Genomic DNA, 21,706 nt, shown 5'->3' on the forward strand with positions numbered 1-21,706 from the left:
ATTGACAACTTGTGGTCAATCCTCAAGAGGCGGGCGGACAAACAAAAACCCACAAATTCTGACAAACTCCAAGCATTGATTATGCAGGAATGGGCTGTCATCAGTCAGAATGTGGCCCAGAAGTTAATTGACAGCATGCCAGGGCGGATTGCAGAGGTCTTGAAAAAGAAGGGTCAACACTGCAAATATTGACTCTTTGCATCAACTTCATGTAATTGTCAATAAAAACCTTTGACACTTATGAAATGCTTGTAATTATACTTCAGTATTCCATAGTAACATCTGACCAAAATATCTAAAGACACTGAAGCAGCAAACTTTGTGGAAATTAATATTTGTGTCATTCTCAAAACTTTTGGCCACGACTGTAGTCGTTAGGACATCTACTTTGTGCATGACACAAGTAATTTTTCCAACAATTGTTTACAGACAGATTATTTCACTTATAATTCACTGTATCACAATTCCAGTGGGTCAGAAGTTAACGTACACTAAGTTGACTGTGCCTTTAAACAGCTTGAAAAATTCCTGAAAATTATATCATGGCTTTAGAAGCTTCTGATAGGCTAAATTACATCATTTGAGTCAATTGGAGGTGTACCTGTGGAAGTATTTCAAGGCCTACCTTCAAACTCAGTGCATCTTTGCTTGACATCATGGGGAAATCAGCCAAGACCTCAGAAAAAAATGGTAGACCTCCACAAGTCTGGTTCTTCCTTGAGAGCAATTTCCAAACGCCTGAAGGTACCACGTTCATCTGTACAAACAAAGGTACGCAAATATAAACACCATGGGACCACACAGCTGTCATACCGCTCAGGAAGGAGACGCGTTCTGTCTCCTAGAGATGAACGTACTTTGGAGCGAAAAGTGCAAATCAATCCCAGAACATCAGAAAATGACCTTGTGAAGATGCTGGAGGAAACGGGTACAAAAGTATCTATATCCACAGTAAAACGAGTCCTATATCCACATAACCTGAAAGGCCGCTCAGCAAGGAAGAAACCACTGCTCCAAAACTCCCATAAAAAAGCCAGACTACGGTTTGCAACTGCACATGGGGACAAAGATCGTACTTTTTGGAGAAATGTCCTCTGGTCTGATGAAACAAAAATAGAGCTGTTTGGCCATAATGACCATCGTTATGTTTGGAGGAAAAAGGGGGTCGCTTGCAAGCCGAAGAACACCATCCCAATCGTGAAGTATGGGGGGTGGCAGCATCATGTTGTGGGGGTGCATTGCTGCAGGAGAATCTGGTGCACTTCACAAAATAGATGGCATCATGAGGAAAGAAAATTATATGGATATATTGAAGCAACATCTCAGGACATCAGTCAGGAAGTTAAAGCTTGGTTGTAAATGGGTCCAAATGGACAATGACCCCAAGCATACTTCCGAAGTTGTGTCAAAATGGCTTAAGGACAACAAAGTCAAGGTATTGGAGTGGCCATTACAAAGCCCTGACCTCAATCCCATAGATAATTTGTGGGAAGAACTGAAAAAGTGTGTGCGAGCAAGGAGGCCTACAAACCTGACTCAGTTACAACATCTCTGTCAGTAGGAATGGGCCACAATTCACCCAACTTAGTGTGGGAAGCTTGTGGAAGGCTACCTGAAACGTTAGGAACAATTTGAAGGCAACGCTACCAAATACTAATTGAGTGTATGTAAACTTCTGACCCACTGGGAATGTGATGAAAGAAATAAAAGCTGAAATCAATCATTCGGAAATGTCACATTCTTAAAATAAAGTGGTGATCATAATTGACCTAAAACAGGAAATATTTACGAGGATTAAATGTCAGGAATTGTGAAAAACTGAGTTGAAATGTATTTTGCTAAGGTGTATGTAAACTTCCGACTTCAACTGTACATAGTCTCTGGGAATGATACCACTCTTTCCCCACGACCTTCATTTATGAGCCCTCACCGGTCTCCACCCCAGTCACGTTCCTTCCCACTTAACAGCCTTATGTAAACCTTCTGTCTCAACCACAGGCTCCATGTGTACCTCGCCTCCTGCTACAGATACATTTGCACATATATCATTCCATCTAACCCATAACACATTAGTCACTACTCCTAATGCACTTATACAGTTATAAACATACTACAACATTCTCAAATCAATTAGTCAACATCAGTCCCTCCTCTGGAACAATGATATGTTCCACGACACCCACAAACATATTGACTTGAAAGAGAAAAAGTACACGTTGAATAATTTCACACCACCCTTGATGGGAGTAAGACTGGAAACAGAACCGTCCATCCGTTACGTTCCATGCCCATGTGATGCTGGTCTCCATGCCCGTCTCCTTCATTTTAATCCTTGAGTGTTAACGCAAAACGCAGACTATTAGCCTTGTATGCAACTAATTGTACCGTATCATCCAGCAATCTCTATGTATTGATGCGATTTAACACAAAAATTCTGATGACATGGTAAAACAAAAGAAAAAGAAAACACCTTCATGGTTGACCCAAGCTATCATCCAGTGAGTTCTCCCACAACCCCCCTAGAGCCTCCCTAGGCCAACTGAATTCGACCAGTGCCCCCACCCCCCACAGTTTGAGAGCAACTCTCTCTTGCTGTATCCGAATCATAACTAAATCATTTTATAAATTACCCAAATTCAGAATGACAGTGCTTACTTTGAGTCTATGACTTAATTCAAGCTTCTCAACCTAGCACACATCATCGCTGTTAGAATGTACATTTATAAACGGGACCTTTTATTGCCGGTAATAACTCTTCTCATTACAACCCCCGTTTGTCCCTGTTTTCCTCTCGAGTGGCATGGTAATGAAAGATTGGTATCTCAATGCATTCTCAGTCTAAATTGTTTGCAGTGTGTAGACATCCCCCCCTTCTCCCGACACTTATCATTCTAGCGTGTCTTCTTCAGATAGCGTTACATTTCATCTTCCCAACGGCACATGTAACTCTTACCTGTCAGATTTGATGGCCCTTGATAATGTCCCGATTTCAAAATCCAAATAGGTACATCAATTTTTTCCACGTACACCAATCTGTCTGGTCCATTTTCGCACACCAGGAGCACGAGAGATGTTTGCATGTAGATAACAGCTCTCCAAGCTCACTCCACATGTGCAGTCTCAGGACTCTGGTGCACTCCTGCTGCCGGTACCCAGGTTAATGGCTTGGATTCAGATAGGAGTGTTAAGTCACTGTCGCATTGAACGCCTTTGTCGCTCTTTCTTCAGCCGGTTAGGGAGGGATTTGCAGTTCACGCACACTGTTTGTGGCCAAATTATTCCTACTTGCATTAAGACACCATCTGACGTCACCTTCCATGATAACCTCAAGAGAGGACAGATTAGAACAACAGTTTAGTTCAATTAATTTCTGTTTCAGGAAATCCAGACAAGCATCGATTATGACAAATTATTGCATTCCCAAATTTCTTAATAACATTATCTCTATGACAAATGTCAAAATGCAGAACAACATACGGTTAGTTCATACGCCCTTATTTTACTGGCGACCTATCGGAAGAGTTATCAGATCAGGGAGTTAACACTAACCCTTCGGGGATCCCAACAATCCAGCAGACCCAATCTGGTGAAATTTGTATCGAAACAAAAACCCAAAATTGTATCAGCAATACACATATCACAATCCATTTGGAGTAACTGTCAACGTTCATTAACATTTATTTTTCCTTCTATATGCAGACTGAACAAAGTACATTTGTATATTTACCCAAAGACCAGGACCCCAGGGAACTGATTAAATCCCATCTGTTCCGATCATTTCTAGTGAGCTTGATCAGGTCTCACCAGAAAGTCAGGATACAGGGCAAATATTTTCTCTCCCTTTTCTTTCCCTGTCCTTCAGAAACAATTTTAAAACATTTCAAAGTTTTCCATCCTGCATACCAAATGTAAAACTGAATTGAAAAGACCCTAAAAAATACATCCCACAGTATCAACACCACTAACGCATATTCATAACCGGTAAATTGTGTGTGCGTGCTCGTGTGTGTGTGGTAAACCGTAGGTCAAAAACACATGCCGTACTTATCTGGGAACTCCGTTTATGGCCTAATCCAGATACCTTTATACTTAAAACTGCCGAATATCACTAGCTGCTCTCCCCAATACCACAGTCTCAGGGACATTCCAAAGCGAGATAATGAAACCCCCTCTTCTGGAAAAGAAAGTGTACATTTCGTTAGCATTCACTATTCTACATCTTAATCAGCAATCCAAAAGCTTTAATTATAAACCAAACATGATAATGGTAAATCCCCTGTCCTTACTCCAATCATTAAACGTTTGTTTTAATCCACCCCATCGTTTATGTATCTTTTATTTAGCCTGTACTACCCTTAGACACGGCGACTTTATCTCGCCACCGAGTCCAATGATTGACTGTCTCTTTTCCCCATGATTCTCCATAACCACCGCACGCACCACCATGTTCATGAACCAAAAAAAATGTAAAGTTAATTTTAGGTTTGGTAACCCCTATGCTAATTCCTCGTGACCCCTCCACCCTTTCGTCCATTCTAGAAATCTATTTCTAGATTAAAAAAACTCCCGAGGTGTTCTGAGTTTGCAAGGAGTGTTTGGCCACATCATTTAAATTTGTTACCTCTGTAGAATCCATCCCCCTGGCATTTCACCTAGATTCTTCAACCCAAAATACTTTTTCTTGTGGCAAATTTAGCCAATATCTCATTATAAAAAATCTGCAATATTTGTTCCCTGGCATCTATTAAAAAGTTGGGAGGATTTGTTGCTGCTCTTTTGTAAAAAATAAATCAAATGCTTGCATGGCAACATTTCCTCCGAATGCAGCAGGCTCCATTCCTACTTTACACTCCCTTTTCCAATGACCAACGGCCCTACACCTAAAGTAGGACTCCGTCTCCCTACGCTTTGGTGTTTTTCCACTACGTTTCTTTGTCTTACCTTGGCCATTGAAACCACTGTTAGTGCCTTTCACTGTGGCCGTATTAACTCCTCGCACGTCTGCGAAGTGAGTGGAGCTATATTCCACTCTCAAAGCATCATGCCGTTTTGATCACAGGTTTCAAACCTGCCATCAAAGCTGAAGTGCAAATTCTATCAATGCACTCCCGTACCTAGTCTTTCTGTAGCTGAGTACATTTACTAATTCCCCATATTCGAGCCGAATTGGTAGATTGTTCATGCACTTCTTTCAGTGCCTCCATGGCTTTATTAAAATCCCCTAGCTCCACTTTACAGGGAGAAACGGGGCAGTCTGTCAACATTTCAATAGTTATTATTCCGAAACCTCTCCCGACGGTGTCCAGGGTGTTTAGATGTCTTTACTCCCGTCTCTAATACACACCTTCTATTAACTATTTTCCAAGGTATCGCTACCCACTTCCCCAGAGAATCGTTATGGTATTTGTGCCTATTAATAGGTCCCGGCACTTAATACCTTGTATTAGAACCAATACTATAGTGTCTGAAAATGTATTACTGGAGAATACGGATGTCCTGTCTCATTTCAGTGTTGCGCCTCAAATATCACTGCTGTTGATAATACACATTACCGAAATGAAAATAATCTGTCACGGTTCCCCCTCCCCAGAGATCATAAACCAACCTTTCTCTTCTTGCTACCGTTAATACAGACGTATCTTGTTCAAACTTTCATACACACACGCTGCGGCCTCACGGCCACTGCGACTGGGCTTCCACCCTCCTTACGGGTCTGGCCAATACATTACTACAGTAGGGTTTTACCCTCCACAGGACCACCCTGTTCGGACTTCCCCTCTCTCTCTTTGAGATTTACCCTCTACAGGAACTATCCTGCTCGGGACTTACTCTATACTTTATGGTACTAGCTGGAACCAACCTACTCGGGATTTACCCCCTAGGACTTACCCTCTACAGGTACCAACCTGTTTGGGTTTACCTTCCGGAACTTACCATATACCACAAAGCTACGACCGGTCGTTACTTATTGTCCCTACTGAATAAACTCAGGCTTTCTAGGTCCGTATCCTATAATTGTTCAGCCTACGATTTTCATCGCCCCAAGATGTCAAAATGAGAGGAAACAGGTGTAGGAACTATGCCTACCTTGTTTGTTGTGCCGGCTCCTGTTCCACTGATCTGGACTCTCTGGTTTGACTGCAAATCGTGAGGAACCCTGCTCGCGGCGCCAACTGTTAGAGTTAAAAACTCAACGAACAATATGAAAGCTCAAACCAAGTTTATTCTTCCCAGAGGATCAATACAGCTGCATTAGACAAAGACATATTCACACAAGCACTAATATTTAACCCTTTCTCCTATGCTGAGTCTCCTACACATCTGAACAAACATTGCATCTTTATTGCTAGGCAGGAAACTAAGTGAAACGGGCCATAAACTTTTCTTTCTCCCTTAACGTGACCTGACCTCGACCCTTTGAAATCCAAACTAGAGGTCGACCAATTTATGATTTTTTTCAACGCCGATACCGATTATTGGTGGACCAAAAAAAGCCGATACCGATTAATCGGACAATTTATTTTTGCCACTCTTTCCCTGCATTGTTCCTGAGGGAGCCTCTGTTGATCTGGTGGAAGATGAGTTTAGACTCTATTAGGCAACACCATTTGAGCAGAGTCTGGTCAACATGCGCACAGATCAGGCCTGGAGAGAAATTGGCACAATGAAAAGGGGAGGCAGCCTGGTCTACTTCCACCTTCCGGCTGTGATGCTGGGGATATTGGTCATATTCCACAGCAATGCAGACTGCAAATGAATATTCAGTCTTGTTTCCAAGAACAAAACCCAGTACAGAGCCTCCATCAGTACAGACATGCTGAGTGCCCTCGTTACCAAGGTTTCAATGATTGCCAGAGGAACTGTTTGCCACAGAGAAGTCTACCCTGATGCCCTGCTGCGTAAGGCTCAATCTGCTAACTACCAGGCAAATCTGTCTAGGAAATGACTTCCTGAACATGTGACGGTGTCCATAAGATTTGTTCTCACCCACTGTTTCCTGTCATAGATTTTTGTTTTTTTATTATGGAGAACATGTTTATATGATACTGATGCTCTGCTTCAAACATTTGTTCTCATCGTAACAGTTTTTAAAAAGTTATCGTGGATAAGACGTTTGTACATTTTGTGCCTAAACAAATAACTTGTGTGTTTAATAAAATATAAAAACTCCAAGAATAAAGGCCCTTTGTGTGTTCTTTCTAACTAGATCTTGTTAGTGACTTTTACCATATGTGTAAATGGAATGCTGTCAAGAAAGTATTCCAACCTTTTATAGACTTGATTTGGTACAATTCTAGAATTGCGATCAGACTCACAAACAGCGGGGGGAAAGAAAACCCAAATTCGGCGTGTGCTAAATCTCTAATTTGCCGCGCGGGTCTGATACTCTAAAAAGTTGGACAGGGTTGGCAGGTCTGAAATTCTGATTCCTGAACTTTACACACACACTCACCCGTTCTGTTTCTGTGTGTGTGTGTCTTTGTTTCTTTAGCGGGCATGCTGGCCAACAAGCAGAACTGCTTCACAGACTTCCAGTGTGCAGCAGAGTACCTCATCAAGGAGGGCTACTCATCCCCCTCCAAACTCACCATCAACGGAGGGTCCAACGGGGGCCTGCTTGTAGGTAGGGCCCGCAATGATAACATCACTATTGTTTGTTGTTGATGCTTTTAGACAGTGAGCTCACGCCCAGTCTGAAAACTAACCCTGGCACTACCCTAACCTGTTGAGATCCTCCTCACCTGTGTGTGTGTGTCTCTTGCTGCCTGCTAACCTTTTTGGTGCATGTCAAACTTCTCACCTGTGTGTGTGTGTCTGTCAATCCCTTTCTGTCCCCCAGCGGCGTGTGTGAACCAGAGGCCGGAGCTGTTTGGCTGTGCCGTTGCCCAGGTGGGCGTCATGGACATGCTCAAGTTCCACAAGTTCACTATTGGCCACGCCTGGACCACCGACTTCGGCTGCTGCGATGTCAAGGAGCAGTTTGACTGGCTCATCAAGTGAGTGCTCCTCCTTGTTCAAAATCTTGAGGCGACAGGGGAAGTAGGTTTGCAAAATGCTATCATATCATGCAATTATACCATTCATAAATTGGTCAGATACATTAGGAACACCTTCATAATATTGAGTTGCACCCCCCCCCCCCCCCTTGCCCTCAGAACAGCCTCAGTTTGTCTAGGCATGGACTCTACAAGGTGTCGAAATTGTTCTACAGGGATGCGGTCCCATGTTGACTCCAATGGTTCCCACAGTTGTGTCAAGTTGGCTGGATGTCCTTTGCGTGGTGGACCGTTCTTGATACAAACGGGAAACTGTTGAGCGTGGAAAAACCTGGCAGCATTGCAGTTATTTGAAAATAAAGGAGAGCCGCACACTCTAGGAGCTCAGATGCAAAAATGTAATATCCAACGTTTCGACAGCCAAGCTGTCTTCATCAGGGTATAATCACAAACACTGCAGGATGACTCGTTTATATAGTGTCAGAAGACACACAGGTGTCTGTAATCATGGCCAAGAGTGGCCTAATATCATTGGTTAATTCTCAAATATTAAAATGGCATACAAAGAACAGCATACAAAAAAAACAAATGGATAGCATACGATCATAGATTCATTTTAGACTACACAAGCTTATAAACAATTACAATGGCAAAGTCACAATAATCACAAGAATGGCTTCATATCAAAGTCTACGTTGAGACCGAAGGGAGCAAGGGTCTTTAAGTTAAAGATCCAGGCAGCCTCTCGTTTTAACAATAAATTATCAAGGTCACCCCCTCTCCTAGGGAGGGTGACATGTTCGATGCCAATTTAACGTGGCCTGCCTCCAAAAAGTGGGCCGCAACTGGGTAAGTCAAGTTTTTGCACCTAATGGTGCTACGATGCTCTGAGATACGTACTTTTAATTTGCGCTTTGTTTTACCCACATCATTTTTACCACAAGGACAAGTTATAAGATAAATAACTGCCTTAGTGGAGCACGTAATAACACCTTTGATTGGGATCGATGTCCCTGTTTGTGGGTGTTTGAAGGATCTACATTTGTAAGTGCCATTGCATTGAGCACAGCCATTACACTTGTAATTTCCATCCAGTAGGGGCGCAAATAGACGTTGGTCTCTGAGATTTCTGCCCCGCGAGAATACGACCAAGGGAAGGTCCGAAAACACATTACCGATACTATCATCGGATTTTAGAATGTGCCAATGTTTGTGAACGATTCCCTACATTTGTTCAGAGCGCTTTGAATAGCGGGTAGTTAGAATGCAAGAATGCGTCTTTTTGCGAGACTGCCCTTGAAAAAGGTCATGTTTTGTTTTGAATTTTCTCAATGGCAATATTAATCTGATAATTTTTGTACCCCCTCTCCTTGAACTTTCTTTGCGTCTCAGCCATATTTCTGACGAAATCTGATAGTTTTTTGCAAATTCTTTTGATTCGACAGAATTGGCTGTAGGGCAAACTATTTTTCAAGGGAAGTGGGTGACAACTGTCAGCCCTCAACAAACTGTTACGATCAGTAGGTTTCCTGTAAAGATTAGTGTATAGAACATTATTTTCACACAAGATCAGAAGATCAAGAAAACTGATTTGACGTGTATCAGATTGCATAGTAAATCTCAAATGTTCAGAACAGGAGTTAAGAAATGCATGGAATGCCTGGAGCTGTTTTGCATCACCCCTCCGTATAACAAAAATGCCCGCTACAATAGGGGCCGTTACTGCATCAATGCCCACTACAATAGGGGCCGTTACTGCATCAATGCCCGCTACAATAGGGGCCGTTACTGCATCAATGCCCACTACAATAGGGGCTGTTACTGCATCAATGCCCGCTACAATAGGGGCTGTTACTGCATCAAATGCCCACTACAATAGGGGCCGTTACTGCATCAATGCCCGCTACAATAGGGGCTGTTACTGCATCAATGCCCACTACAATAGGGGCTGTTACTGCATTAATGCCCGCTACAATAGGGGCTGTTACTGCATCAATGCCCGCTACAATAGGGGCTGTTACTGCATCAATGCCCACTACAATAGGGGCCGTTACTGCATCAATGCCCGCTACAATAGGGGCTGTTACTGCATCAATGCCCGCTACAATAGGGGCTGTTACTGCATTAATGCCCGCTACAATAGGGGCTGTTACTGCATCAATGCCCACTACAATAGGGGCTGTTACTGCATTAATGCCCGCTACAATAGGGGCTGTTACTGCATCAATGCCCGCTACAATAGGGGCTGTTACTGCATTAATGCCCGCTACAATAGGGGCTGTTACTGCATCAATGCCCACTACAATAGGGGCTGTTACTGCATCAATGCCCGCTACAATAGGGGCTGTTACTGCATCAATGCCCGCTACAATAGGGGCTGTTACTGCATCAATGCCCGCTACAATAGGGGCTGTTACTGCATCAATGCCCGCTACAATAGGGGCTGTTACTGCATCAATGCCCGCTACAATAGGGGCTGTTACTGCATCAATGCCCGCTACAATAGGGGCTGTTACTGCATCAATGCCCACTACAATAGGGGCTGTTACTGCATTAATGCCCGCTACAATAGGGGCTGTTACTGCATCAATGCCCGCTACAATAGGGGCTGTTACTGCATCAATGCCCGCTACAATAGGGGCTGTTACTGCATCAATGCCCGCTACAATAGGGGCTGTTACTGCATCAATGCCCGCTACAATAGGGCGCCCTGGAGGTTTTGTAACATTCTTGTGTAATTTCGGCAAAGTATAGAAAGTGGCAATTTTAGGGTGTTGAATAGCCAAAAAGTCATGTTCTTTTTTGGTTATCGGACCAGAAGTTAAATACCCATCTAGGACAGTAAAGATAGTATTCTGAAATTGGGAAGTAGGGTCACTTCTGAGTTTCTTGTAAAAGGTGTTGTCAAGCAGCTGTCTATGACACTCATTTACTTACATAAGCTGTCTTATCCATGAGTACAACCGACCCACCCTTATCAGCAGGACGAATTAGGACTGACGTATCGGATTGTAAATCAAGCAAAGCTTGTTTTTCATCCTTAGGTAAATTATGGAGAGATTTGGACTCCTGTTTGTTCTTAAGGAGATGAGCAACATCTTTTTCAACAAGTCTGCAATATGTCTCGATAGAGTGGTTGCGATTGGCTGGAGGTATAAAATAACTCTTGCTTCTAAAAGTTGTCGGAGTATGTGCAGGTGAACAAACTACTGGTTCAATAGAAATGTCAGGATTAGGGGAGATAAAGTATTCCCTTAAACGGATGTTTCTAAAAAAACTTAAACATGTCTACCTTCACATCAAAGTCGTTGCACTGGGTTGTAGGCACAAAATATAAACCTTTATTAAGCAAAGACATGGGCAGGGCTCATCTTGCTTGATAAATTAAAGACACTCAGTCCCGTGGGTTCTGGGACCGTGTGAACGGTCTCCTCTGCCTCTGGTAGTCGTTTCTTCTTACCCCGTCGGGTGCGGCATCTCGTCGATGCGCGTGCCTGCGGCCACCTCCGCCCTTCCAGTCTCTCGTTGAATAAAAAACTACCACTGGAAGCCGATGAGGCGCTGGTTGTAGAGCGTTGATCAGACGGGGGTGGATCGAAGTAAGCGGCATCCCTCCTGCGTCTGCCATGGAGAGGAGGAGCAGGACCTCCCTTGTCAGGGTTTCTCCAGAAGTAGACTTCATCCTCGGCCTGGTCTTTTTTGTCTTGGTTGAATTTCTTGATTTTAAGTTCCTTTATTTCTGTAGACAACTTGTCCTGGAGCGCTTGGTTAGTTTTCATCAGTTCATTGAATATGCCATCATCAACAGCTATTTGTAGAGCTGTGCGTTTGTCTTTAATCGTGTTATCCATTTCAATAAGATCCTTTTTCAACTGGTCAACAATTAATGTCATTAAATCAATAGAGCATTTGTTCAGGATGGCACACCAGCGCTCACAGAAATCATCTGTGCGCTGTCCCAATGTCCTAAATAAAGGTGAAATAAAAAATAAATAACAATGATGGTTATTTTTGCCACCTGAGTCCCCGTGGAATAATGCCGTGACGCACATAATCACTAAGAGTGACTATATGTAGATGCGTTCTCGTCTGGCCATTAGATAAATGTAACAGCTCTTTAGAGAGGTCAGAATGATCTTCCGGCATGTCAAAAAGGGACTCCGAAACAATGATCTTATCACACTGCAGTTATTGACACAAACCGGCTGCCATACCCCGTTCCAAGGCACTTAAATCTGTTGTCTTGCCCATTCACCCTCTGAATGGCACACACACACAATCCATGTCTCAATTGTCTAACGGGCTTAAAAATCCTTCTTTAACCTGTCTCCTCCTCTTCATCTACACTCATTGAAGTGGATTTAACAAGTTTTAATAGCTTTAAACTGGTTTGACCTGTTTTCACCAATCTGTCAGGGAAAGAGCGGGTGTTCTTAATGTTTTGTATACTCAGTGTATAGTCTCACAATAGGGGTTGTCATGTGTTAGTGTGAAAATGTGTGTGCAGTCTCAGTTACTTCGTTTTTGATCAAGTTTATCTGGGTGTATTTTAGCTCAAAAATAGAATCAAGCACACTGTAATTTTATGGGTATGATTGTTCCTCATTGATCAGGAACCCCTGCTTTTCTGACATAGGCTTCTAATCATACATGATACATCATTGAAATGTACCTTTGGCCAAACCAATCGATTTTTTGTTCAGATTTGTTGTTCTGTTCACATCCCTATTTTTTGCCTGTTAATGATGGTGACTCACCCACACGTAGATGTGCATTGACTTTGACCAATGCCCCAATCCTCTTTTCTGTCTTCTGATGTCCCCCTCCTCTCTCCGCTCCCGCCAGATACTCCCCGCTGCACAACATCCACGTTCCCGAGGGCGAGGGTGTCCAGTACCCCTCGGTCCTCCTCCTCACAGGTGACCACGATGACCGTGTTGTTCCCCTGCACTCCCTCAAGTATATCGCCACACTGCAGCACGTGGTGGGCCGCTGGGCGGGCCAGAGTAACCCGCTGTTCATCCACGTGGACACCAAGTCGGGCCACGGTGCCGGCAAGCCCACCAGCAAGGTCATCCAGGAGGTGGCCGACACATATGCATTCATCGCCCGCTGCCTCAACATCTCCTGGGTCAAATGAGGTGGCGGAAGACCTCCGACACATACGCCTTCATCGCCCGCTGCCTCAACATCTCCTGGGTCAAATGAGGTGGTGGAAGACCTAAGTCCATGGAGCGCTGTGGTTCTAGTTCCCCCTTCTCTCTTTCTTTGTGGAACTCTTCCTGAAAGTATCTTATTTCACTGGTTGTCTTTTTGTCTTTATCACAAAGTTTATATTCAGCTGTTCCCCTCTCATCTTCTTTCTTTGTATATCTCTGACTTGAGCAGTAATCAATGTCAACACACTTTAACCTGTGTTTCTGGTCTGTTTCTCTCCCGCTCTGTTTCCCAAATATGTATTAACCACCCCTCAAAACGTGTGCTTGTTTTGGGCATGCACACCAGAAGTATAGAGTTACCGCCCTGTCTCCATCCCTCATCCTTCTGTCCCCAGTACCCTACCCCGCAGGCGCCAGCCCCGGCACATAATCCCCCCCCCCCATAGCTCTTCCTCTTATTTGTCATTCTCCTCTGTATTATACTCCATGTGTATTTTGGTTCTGATCGGATAACCCTTGTTTGTTCAATGTCGAGAGATAGGTGATACAGGGTAGGACTTAAAACACTTAGTTATCAGCCTAAAGGTCAAAGGTTAAGGCTGCAAATGTCATCAGTAGGGGGTCATAAAATGAAACAGCCCCCAATTGGTGCAACCCCCTACACACTACAGACAATTGTATGTATTTATCATTCGGAGTGCATTTGGAAGGCTGTTGCTCAGTAAAATCACTAGGTAAATTATTTTAGGATTTTAACTCTTCACAGTGTTGGCGTGAATGGGTTTAGATTTAGGTTATTTTGTTGTGTGGCCAGGAGGCGGGTAATGCAGAAAGAAAGTGTGTGTCCGTGTGTGTCCACATATCCTCTCAGACTGATGTTAATTTCTACCTCTTGACATGTGCTGATTGTTTATCAATTAAAAGGGATATAAACAACTAACTGCAATGCCACAACTTCAATAAAAAACATTTTGAACAGTGCTTTTTTGTCCATTGTGTATCTCTCGTTACCTAATACGTAGCTGATAAACTCTTAAAGGGCAGTGCAGGTAAAAACGCATTCGTCCTGTTTTTTTTATTTATTTCCACGCTGAGGTAGAAATAACAATCAGAAATTGTGAAAATTATGATAATGCCCTTTTTGTGTAAGAGCTGTTTTTAAAAAATCACTGGGAATTTCAGCCTTTTCTGGTGGGATGTAATTTTGTGCCACCGCATAACGTCACCTGCGATCTGATTTATAATAGACCAATTAATGTTTGTTTATTTGAATATTCCCTCCTAGTTTTGGTGCTGGTCCCGCCCAAAAGCAAGAGAGACTGCAGTATGGCTACCTTTGCAGTGTTTTCCGAACAATCACTGTCTGATTTGGCTGCGATTAAAATAAAACAATCAACGGTCAGAGAAGTCCAGTCGAACCTCATGTACAGCACACTTTGCAAATCAGGCTAGGTGCACGTGGATTTCCCAGCAGCTCCATCAAGCATCGCATGGATCTTGAAATCGGCAGCAGCAGCAACCATTCATGAAGTGTTAATGTAGCGTGGTTCGTTCTGCGTTATGTGATTTAATTAGGACCCTGCCACAACTGGAGGTCTGCTTGTTGGATTTTTATTTGCCCTGCACATGAAGAGACAACACACAATATGTTAGCCCTTGACGCAGTCACAGCTCTCAGGCACCTCGCTAGCTGAAGGTCGGGCAAAAGAGCGAACCAAAAAGAAATAACATGTGCTGCGTGCACACATTCAGTGCACAACAGCACACCGTACAATACAAGTAAAATGATATACAACATAATTCGGACAAAATAAAAGACACAACTGCACACGAAGAGACAACACACAATACGTTAGCCCTTGGCTCTCAGGCACATGCGCGAGCACATGGAAACTCACTCAAACGCTGTCCCAAGTGCACACAAGTTACAATAGATACCCTAGTTAGCGAGCTCGGTGAAACTTGTTAACATAAATCTTTATATTGTCCACATTGTAACCAAACTTCTGGTTGCATAACAGCACATTGTGTAACATTACCACGGTTTTATATTGAAAAATTGTGGCGCCAAGGACAACATACCTCGCTAGCTGAAGGTCAGGCAAAAGAGAACAATAAGGGGTAACGGAAATACAGATAACCCGCTATGGACCAAACCAAAATATACAAAACTTTTACAATCAAGTGTATTTACAATATAGATATGAAAAAGTGTTTGTACATCAAAAAAATAACATTAGCTATGCAGCTGTAATTACATAAAAAAAAACACTGAATTATTATTATTATTATCAAATGATTAACATCCCATCTTGACCTGGCCTATTCGAACTGGTCCTTGGTGCATAATCTAGGGGAACAACATCACACTGCTACATGAATATAGTAATTTCTCTATTATAAGTAAAGGACATGCTATGGGTTGCATGCTTTGTCACAAAATTGTTTAAAACGTTCTCTTGAGGACTGATGCCCGAATGAACGTTCTACTAGTTACTTAATGGCATTCTCTGAGCTGCCGTGTGCTGATGGTGCAAATCATTAGTAGGTCAACCTTTTGCCATCGCTGTGATGTCGCAAGATTGACTTTAGATGAAATATAACTTTAGCTAGCTAGTTAAGATTGAGGGACAGGACCGGATTTTAGCTAGCTAACGTTAGCATTGCGAGCTAGCAATATTTGACTAACTTTTCTAGCTACGGCAATTGCCATTCCTCTAAAGTAAATTTGACAATATGATAAATAATGGCAAAGTTGTTTTCTACTAATTAACGTAAACTCACCCCAATCCGTACAAATATGCACAACCGCGACATTCAAACGAGGCTGCAAAGAAAACTAATGGGACTGTGTTGACTTCAAAATCTGGGGTATGAACTAAGTTTCTATTCAAGCGTTGATCGACATGGTAATGGCTCTATAGTATTGGAGAATAGTTGAAAAAACGGTCCCTTCGTTACATCGTGACGTGTCATGCCGTAACATACAGCACGCATAAATCTACTATTTCTGTCTTACAATCTCTCTCCACCAGGTGTAGCACTTCTCTCATCGTTTAAAAACAAGAAATGGACAGTGACGGGGTAAGGGGGGATAACGAGTCATATTTTGCATCGTCACTGCAAGCGATCATGACTCTCAAAAAAACGGTTTACTTCTGAAGATCACTTTAGCACCGTCCTAAAAACCTGATTCAAATTCGACACAAACCTTCAAATAGGTATGTCATCACACATTATATAAACTCTTTATAGTGTTTTACTTACATTTTAGAGGCAATAAGGTGATAAGTTGGACAGATCGAGTGAAAAAAAGCAATTTTCCCACACAACATCTCTCCTCACTATCACGCATTAGTTTCGCTTCCCCACCCGCCATTTTTAAAAAGACCCGACGGTGCTCATTGCCTTCTTGAATTATGCAGAAACGGGCAGTGTTTAGGTCATATAATTGATTCTGTTGGAAAGGGGAGAAATTGTGCTTTGTAATGGTATTGACATTAAAGTTGATCTGGAAGTATTACGTTTTTGGGGCGTTAAAATAAGGTAAATTGTACGGACCAAGGCGATGTACAAAAGTGAGTGCGTTTACGTTACTTGCCTGCTTCAGCAATGTCATCGTATTTCCAGTCCACTATAGTGTCCCCTCAGATGTTAACTAGATTGCCTGCTACCAGTCTGTGAGCTAATTAATGGTAGCTAGCCTGTTGACTGTTCTTCAAGCTGTAGTCATTCACCCAAAACGGACCAAGGTAGCCTACTTAGGGTTCTCCCCAAAGAATGTACGAGAGGCGCTGGGAATCTAGATTGCAGGAAATGGCAGTTACAAGTGTTTTAAAAAATCCCATCCCCCCCTCCCACCTTGTTAAAAAATCCTGGGGAGAACCCTGCTACTTGATTTAACTTGTCATCTTTTTTATGTTTGTGTTTTCTTTGATGACTGTATCAATTGCTCAAATTTACAATTTGAAGAGTACTTGTCATTAGGTATTAGTGCTAAAATAAACTGGCTTGTGATTGGATTTGTAGCTACTAGCCTACCAGCCAGAAGAGAGAGGGTAGCTATTATGATTATTAGCTACCTAGCTAATTGTATGTTTATCTGTGTAATGACGCCTAACAAATAGTAAGCCTTCTGGCTGAGAACGCAATAACTCATGTATAACCCTTATCTATGAGAAATGAAATTATGTTTCTCAAATGTCAGAGTGAAAACTTTAGAATGATAAAATGTAACTTTGTCACCTTGCCAACAGGTTGATAACTTGTAGCTACACAGTCCTTCCATTCATGATCCCATTATGTGCTAAAGGATGAGGAGGACCATGAGGTCATGGACCTCTTGGAGGAAGATACTTTTGATGGGGAGCTACTTGGTGAAGAGTATGAGACACACAGACAGATGAACTGGTTTCCCCCCTAAACGTCCTAGGTTGATGCTGGTGGGTGCTGCTGTACATACCGAGCTGGTGGTGCAGGTCGTAGAAATTCTATAGCCTGGTCCTAGATCTGTTTACACGGTCTAGCTAACTCCTAATGTATGCTTGGCTATACATAGGAGTTGGCTGTATACAATGGTGTAAAGTTTTTGGGGGTATCTGTACTTTACTATTTATATTTTTGACAACTTTTACTTCACTACATTCCTAAAGAAAATATTGTACTTTTTACTCCATAAATTTTCTCTGACAACCAAAAGTACTTATTTCCTTTTGAATGCTTAGCAAGACAGGAAAATGGTCAAATTCCCGCACGTATCAAGAGAACACGTGGTCATCCCTACTGCCTCTGGACTGGCGGACTCACTAAACACAAATGCATCTTTTGTAAATAATGTGTGTTGGAGTGTGCCCCTGGCTATCCATACATTTAAAAAACAAGAAAATGGTGCTGTCTGCTTTGCTTAATATAAGTATTTTTGAATGATTTATACTTTTACTTTTGATACTTAAGTATATTTTATCAATTACATTTACTTTTGATGCTTAAGTATATTTAATGCACACCCCTTGACTTTTTCCAAATTTTGTTGTGTTACAGCCTGATTTTAAATGGATTAAATAGAGAATTTGTGTCACTGGCCTAAACACAATACCCCATAATGTCAAATCAAATTTTATTGGTCACACACATATGGTTAGCAGATGTTATTGCGAGTGTAGTGAAATCCATGTGCTTCTAGTTCCGACAGTGCAGCAGTATCTAACATGTAATCTAACAACTCCACAACAACTACCTAATGCACACAAATCTAAATAAAGGAATGGAATAAGAATATATACAGTTGAAGTCGGAAGTTTACATACACTTAGGTTGGAGTCATTAAAACTCGTTTTTCAACCACTCCACAAATTTCTTGTTAACAAACTATAGTTTTGGCAAGTCGGTTAGGACATCTACTTTGTGCATGACACAAGTCATTTTTCCAACAACTGTTTACAGACAGATTATTTAACTTATAATTCACCGTATCACAATTCCAGTGGGTCAGAAGTTAACATACACTAAGTTGACTGTGCCTTTAAACAGCTTGAAAAATTCCAGAAAATTATGTCATGGCTTTAGAATCTTCTGATAGGCTAATTGACATAATTTGAGTCAATTGGAGGTGTACCTGTGGATGTATCTCAAGGCCTACCTTCAAACTCAGTGCCTCTTTGCTTGACATCATGGGAAAAATCAAAAGAAATCAGCCAAGACCTCCGAAACAAATATGTAGACCTCCACATGTCTGGTTCATCCTTGGGAGCAATTTCCAAATGGCTGAAGGTACCACGTTCATCTGTACAAACAAAGGTACGCAAGTATAAACACCATGGGACCATGCAGCCGTCATACCGCTCAGGAAGGAGATGCATTCTGTCTCCCAGAGATGAACGTACTTTGGTGCGAAAAGTGCAAATCAATCCCAGAACAACAGCAAAGGACCTTGTGAAGATGCTGGAGAAAACAGGTACAAAAGTATCTATATCCACAGTAAAACGAGTCCTATATCGACATAACCTGAAAGGCCGCTCAGCAAGGAAGAAGCCACTGCTCCAAAAACCGCAATAAAAAAAGCAAGACTACGTTTTGCAACTGCACATGGGGACAAAGATCGTACTTTTTGGAGAAATGTCCTCTGGTGTGATGAAACAAAAATAGATCTGTTTGGCAATAATGACCATCGTTATGTTTGGAGGAAAAGGGGGGAGGCTTGCAAGCCAAAGAACACCATCCAAACCGTGAAGCACGGGGGTGGCAGCATCATGTTGTGGGGGTGCTTTGCTGCAGGTGGGAATGGTACACTTCACAAAATAGATGGCATCATGAGGAATGAAAATTATTTGGATATATTGAAGCAACATCTCAAGACATCAGTCAGGAAGTTAAAGCTTGGTCGCAAATGGGTCTTCTAAATGGACAATGACCCCAAGCCTACTTCCAAAGTCAACAAAGTCAAGGTATTGGAGTGGCCATCACAAAGCCCTGACCTCAATCCCATAGAAAGTTTGTGGGCAGAACTGAAAAAGTGTGTGCGAGCAAGGAGGCCTACAAACCTGACTCGGTTACACAAGCTCTGTCAGGAGGAATGGGCCAAAATTCAACCAACTTATTGTGGGAAGCTTGTGGAAGGCTACCCGAAACGTTTGACCCAAGTTAAACAATTGAAAGGCAATGCTACCAAATACTAATTGAGTGTATGTAAACTTCTGACCCACTGGGAACGTGATGAAAGAAATAAAAGCTGAAATCATTCTCTCTACTATTATTCTGACATTTCACATTCTTAAAATAAAGTGGTGATCCTAACTGACCTAAAACAGGGAGTTTTTAGTTGGATTAAATGTCAGGAATTGTGAAAAACTGAGTTTAAATGTATTTGGCTAAGGTGTATGTAAACTTCCGACTTCAACTGTACATATAAATATATGGTGCTCTCGATTGTGCATCTGTAAAGGTTTGTGAGTGTTTTTGGTGACAAGTCGAATTTCTTCAGCCTCCTGAGGTTGAAGAGGCGCTGCTGCACCTTCTTCACCACGCTGTCTGTGTGGGTGGACCATTTCATTTCGTCCGTGATGTGTATACCGAGGAACTTAAAACTTTCCACCCTCTCCACTACTGTCCCGTCAATGTAGATAGGGGGCTGCTCCCTCTGCTGTTTCCTGAAGTCCACGATCATCTCCTTTGTTTTGTTGACATTGAGTGTGAGGTTATTTTCCTGACACCATACTCCGAGGGCCCTCACCTCCTCCCTGTAGGCCGTCTCGTTGTTGTTGGTAATCAAGCCTACCACTGTAGTGTCGTCTGCAAACTTGATGATTGAGTTGGAGGCGTGCATGGCCACGCAATCGTGGGTGAACAGGGAGTACAGGAGAGGGCTGAGAACGCACCCTTGTGGGGACCCAGTGTTGAGGATCAGCGGGGTGGAGATGTTGTTACCTACCCTCACCACCTGGGGGCGGCCCGTCAGGAAGTCCAGGACCCAGTTGCACAAGGCGGGGTCGAGACCCAGGGCCTCTAGCTTAATGATGAGTTAATGACGAATAATCGGTGAACAGCATTCTTACATAGGTATTCCTCTTGTCCAGATGGGTTAGGGCAGTGTGCAGTGTGATGGCGATTGCGTCGTCTGTGGACCTATTGGGTCGGTAAGCAAATTGGAGTGGGTCTAGGGTGTCAGGTTGGGTGGATGTGATATGGTCCTTGACTAGTCTCTCAAAGCACTTCATGATGACGGAAGTGAGTGCTACAGGGCGGTAGTCATTTAGCTCAGTTACCTTAGCTGTCTTGGGAACAGGAACAATGGTGGCCCTCTTGAAGCATGTGGGAACAGCAGACTGGGATAAGGATTGATTGAATATGTCTGTAAACACACCAGCCAGCTGGTCTGCGCATGCTCTGAGGACACGGCCGGGGATGCCGTCTGGGCCTGCAGCCTTGCAAGGGTTAACACATTTAAATGTTTTACTCACGTTAGCTGCAGTGAAGGAGAGCCCGCAGGTTTTGGTAGCAGGCCGTGTCAGTATTGTCCTCAAAGCGAGCAAAAAAGTTGTTTAGTCTGTCTGGGAGCAAGGCATCGTGGTCCGCGACAGGGCTGGTTTTTATTTTGTAGTCCGTGATTGACTGTAGACCCTGCCACATACCTCTCGTGTCTGAGCCGTTGAATTGCGACTCCACTTTGTCTCTATACTGACGCTTAGCTTGTTTGATTGCCTTGCGGAGGGAATAGCTACTCTGTTTGTATTCGGTCATGTTTCCGGTCACCTTGCCCTGATTAAAAGCAGTGGTTCGCGCTTTCAGTTTTCCGCGAATGCTGCCATCAATCCACGGTGTCTGGTTGGGGAATGTTTTAATAGACGCTGTGGGTACAACATCACCGATGCACTTGCTAATAAACTCGCTCACCGAATCAGCGTATTCATCAATGTTGTTGTTCGCCGCAATGCAGAACATATCCCAGTCCACGTGATCGAAGCAATCTTGAAGCGTGGAACCAGATTGGTCGGACCAGCGTTGAACAGACCTGAGCGCGGGTGCTTCCTGTTTTAGTTTCTGTCTATAGGCTGG

At 42.9% G+C, this 21,706-nt stretch overlaps 1 protein-coding gene across 1 annotated transcript in view; it reads left to right on the forward strand.

The window, feature by feature from the left end:
- The window catches only part of LOC139583174 (prolyl endopeptidase-like), a 60,529-nt gene extending 46,392 nt beyond the window's left edge, over positions 1–14,137 (forward strand). Inside the window, exons 13-15 of the mRNA XM_071413986.1 lie at positions 7,493–7,624; positions 7,841–7,997; positions 12,843–14,137. Coding sequence (XP_071270087.1) covers positions 7,493–7,624; positions 7,841–7,997; positions 12,843–13,137 — 584 coding nt within the window. The 3' untranslated portion in view covers positions 13,138–14,137. The remainder of the gene's footprint in view (positions 1–7,492; positions 7,625–7,840; positions 7,998–12,842) is intronic.
- The last annotated feature ends 7,569 nt before the right edge of the window (positions 14,138–21,706 follow it).

Source organism: Salvelinus alpinus, chromosome 8 (assembly GCF_045679555.1).
Source record: "Salvelinus alpinus chromosome 8, SLU_Salpinus.1, whole genome shotgun sequence".
In the NCBI taxonomy this organism is placed as follows: Eukaryota; Metazoa; Chordata; class Actinopteri; order Salmoniformes; family Salmonidae; genus Salvelinus; species Salvelinus alpinus.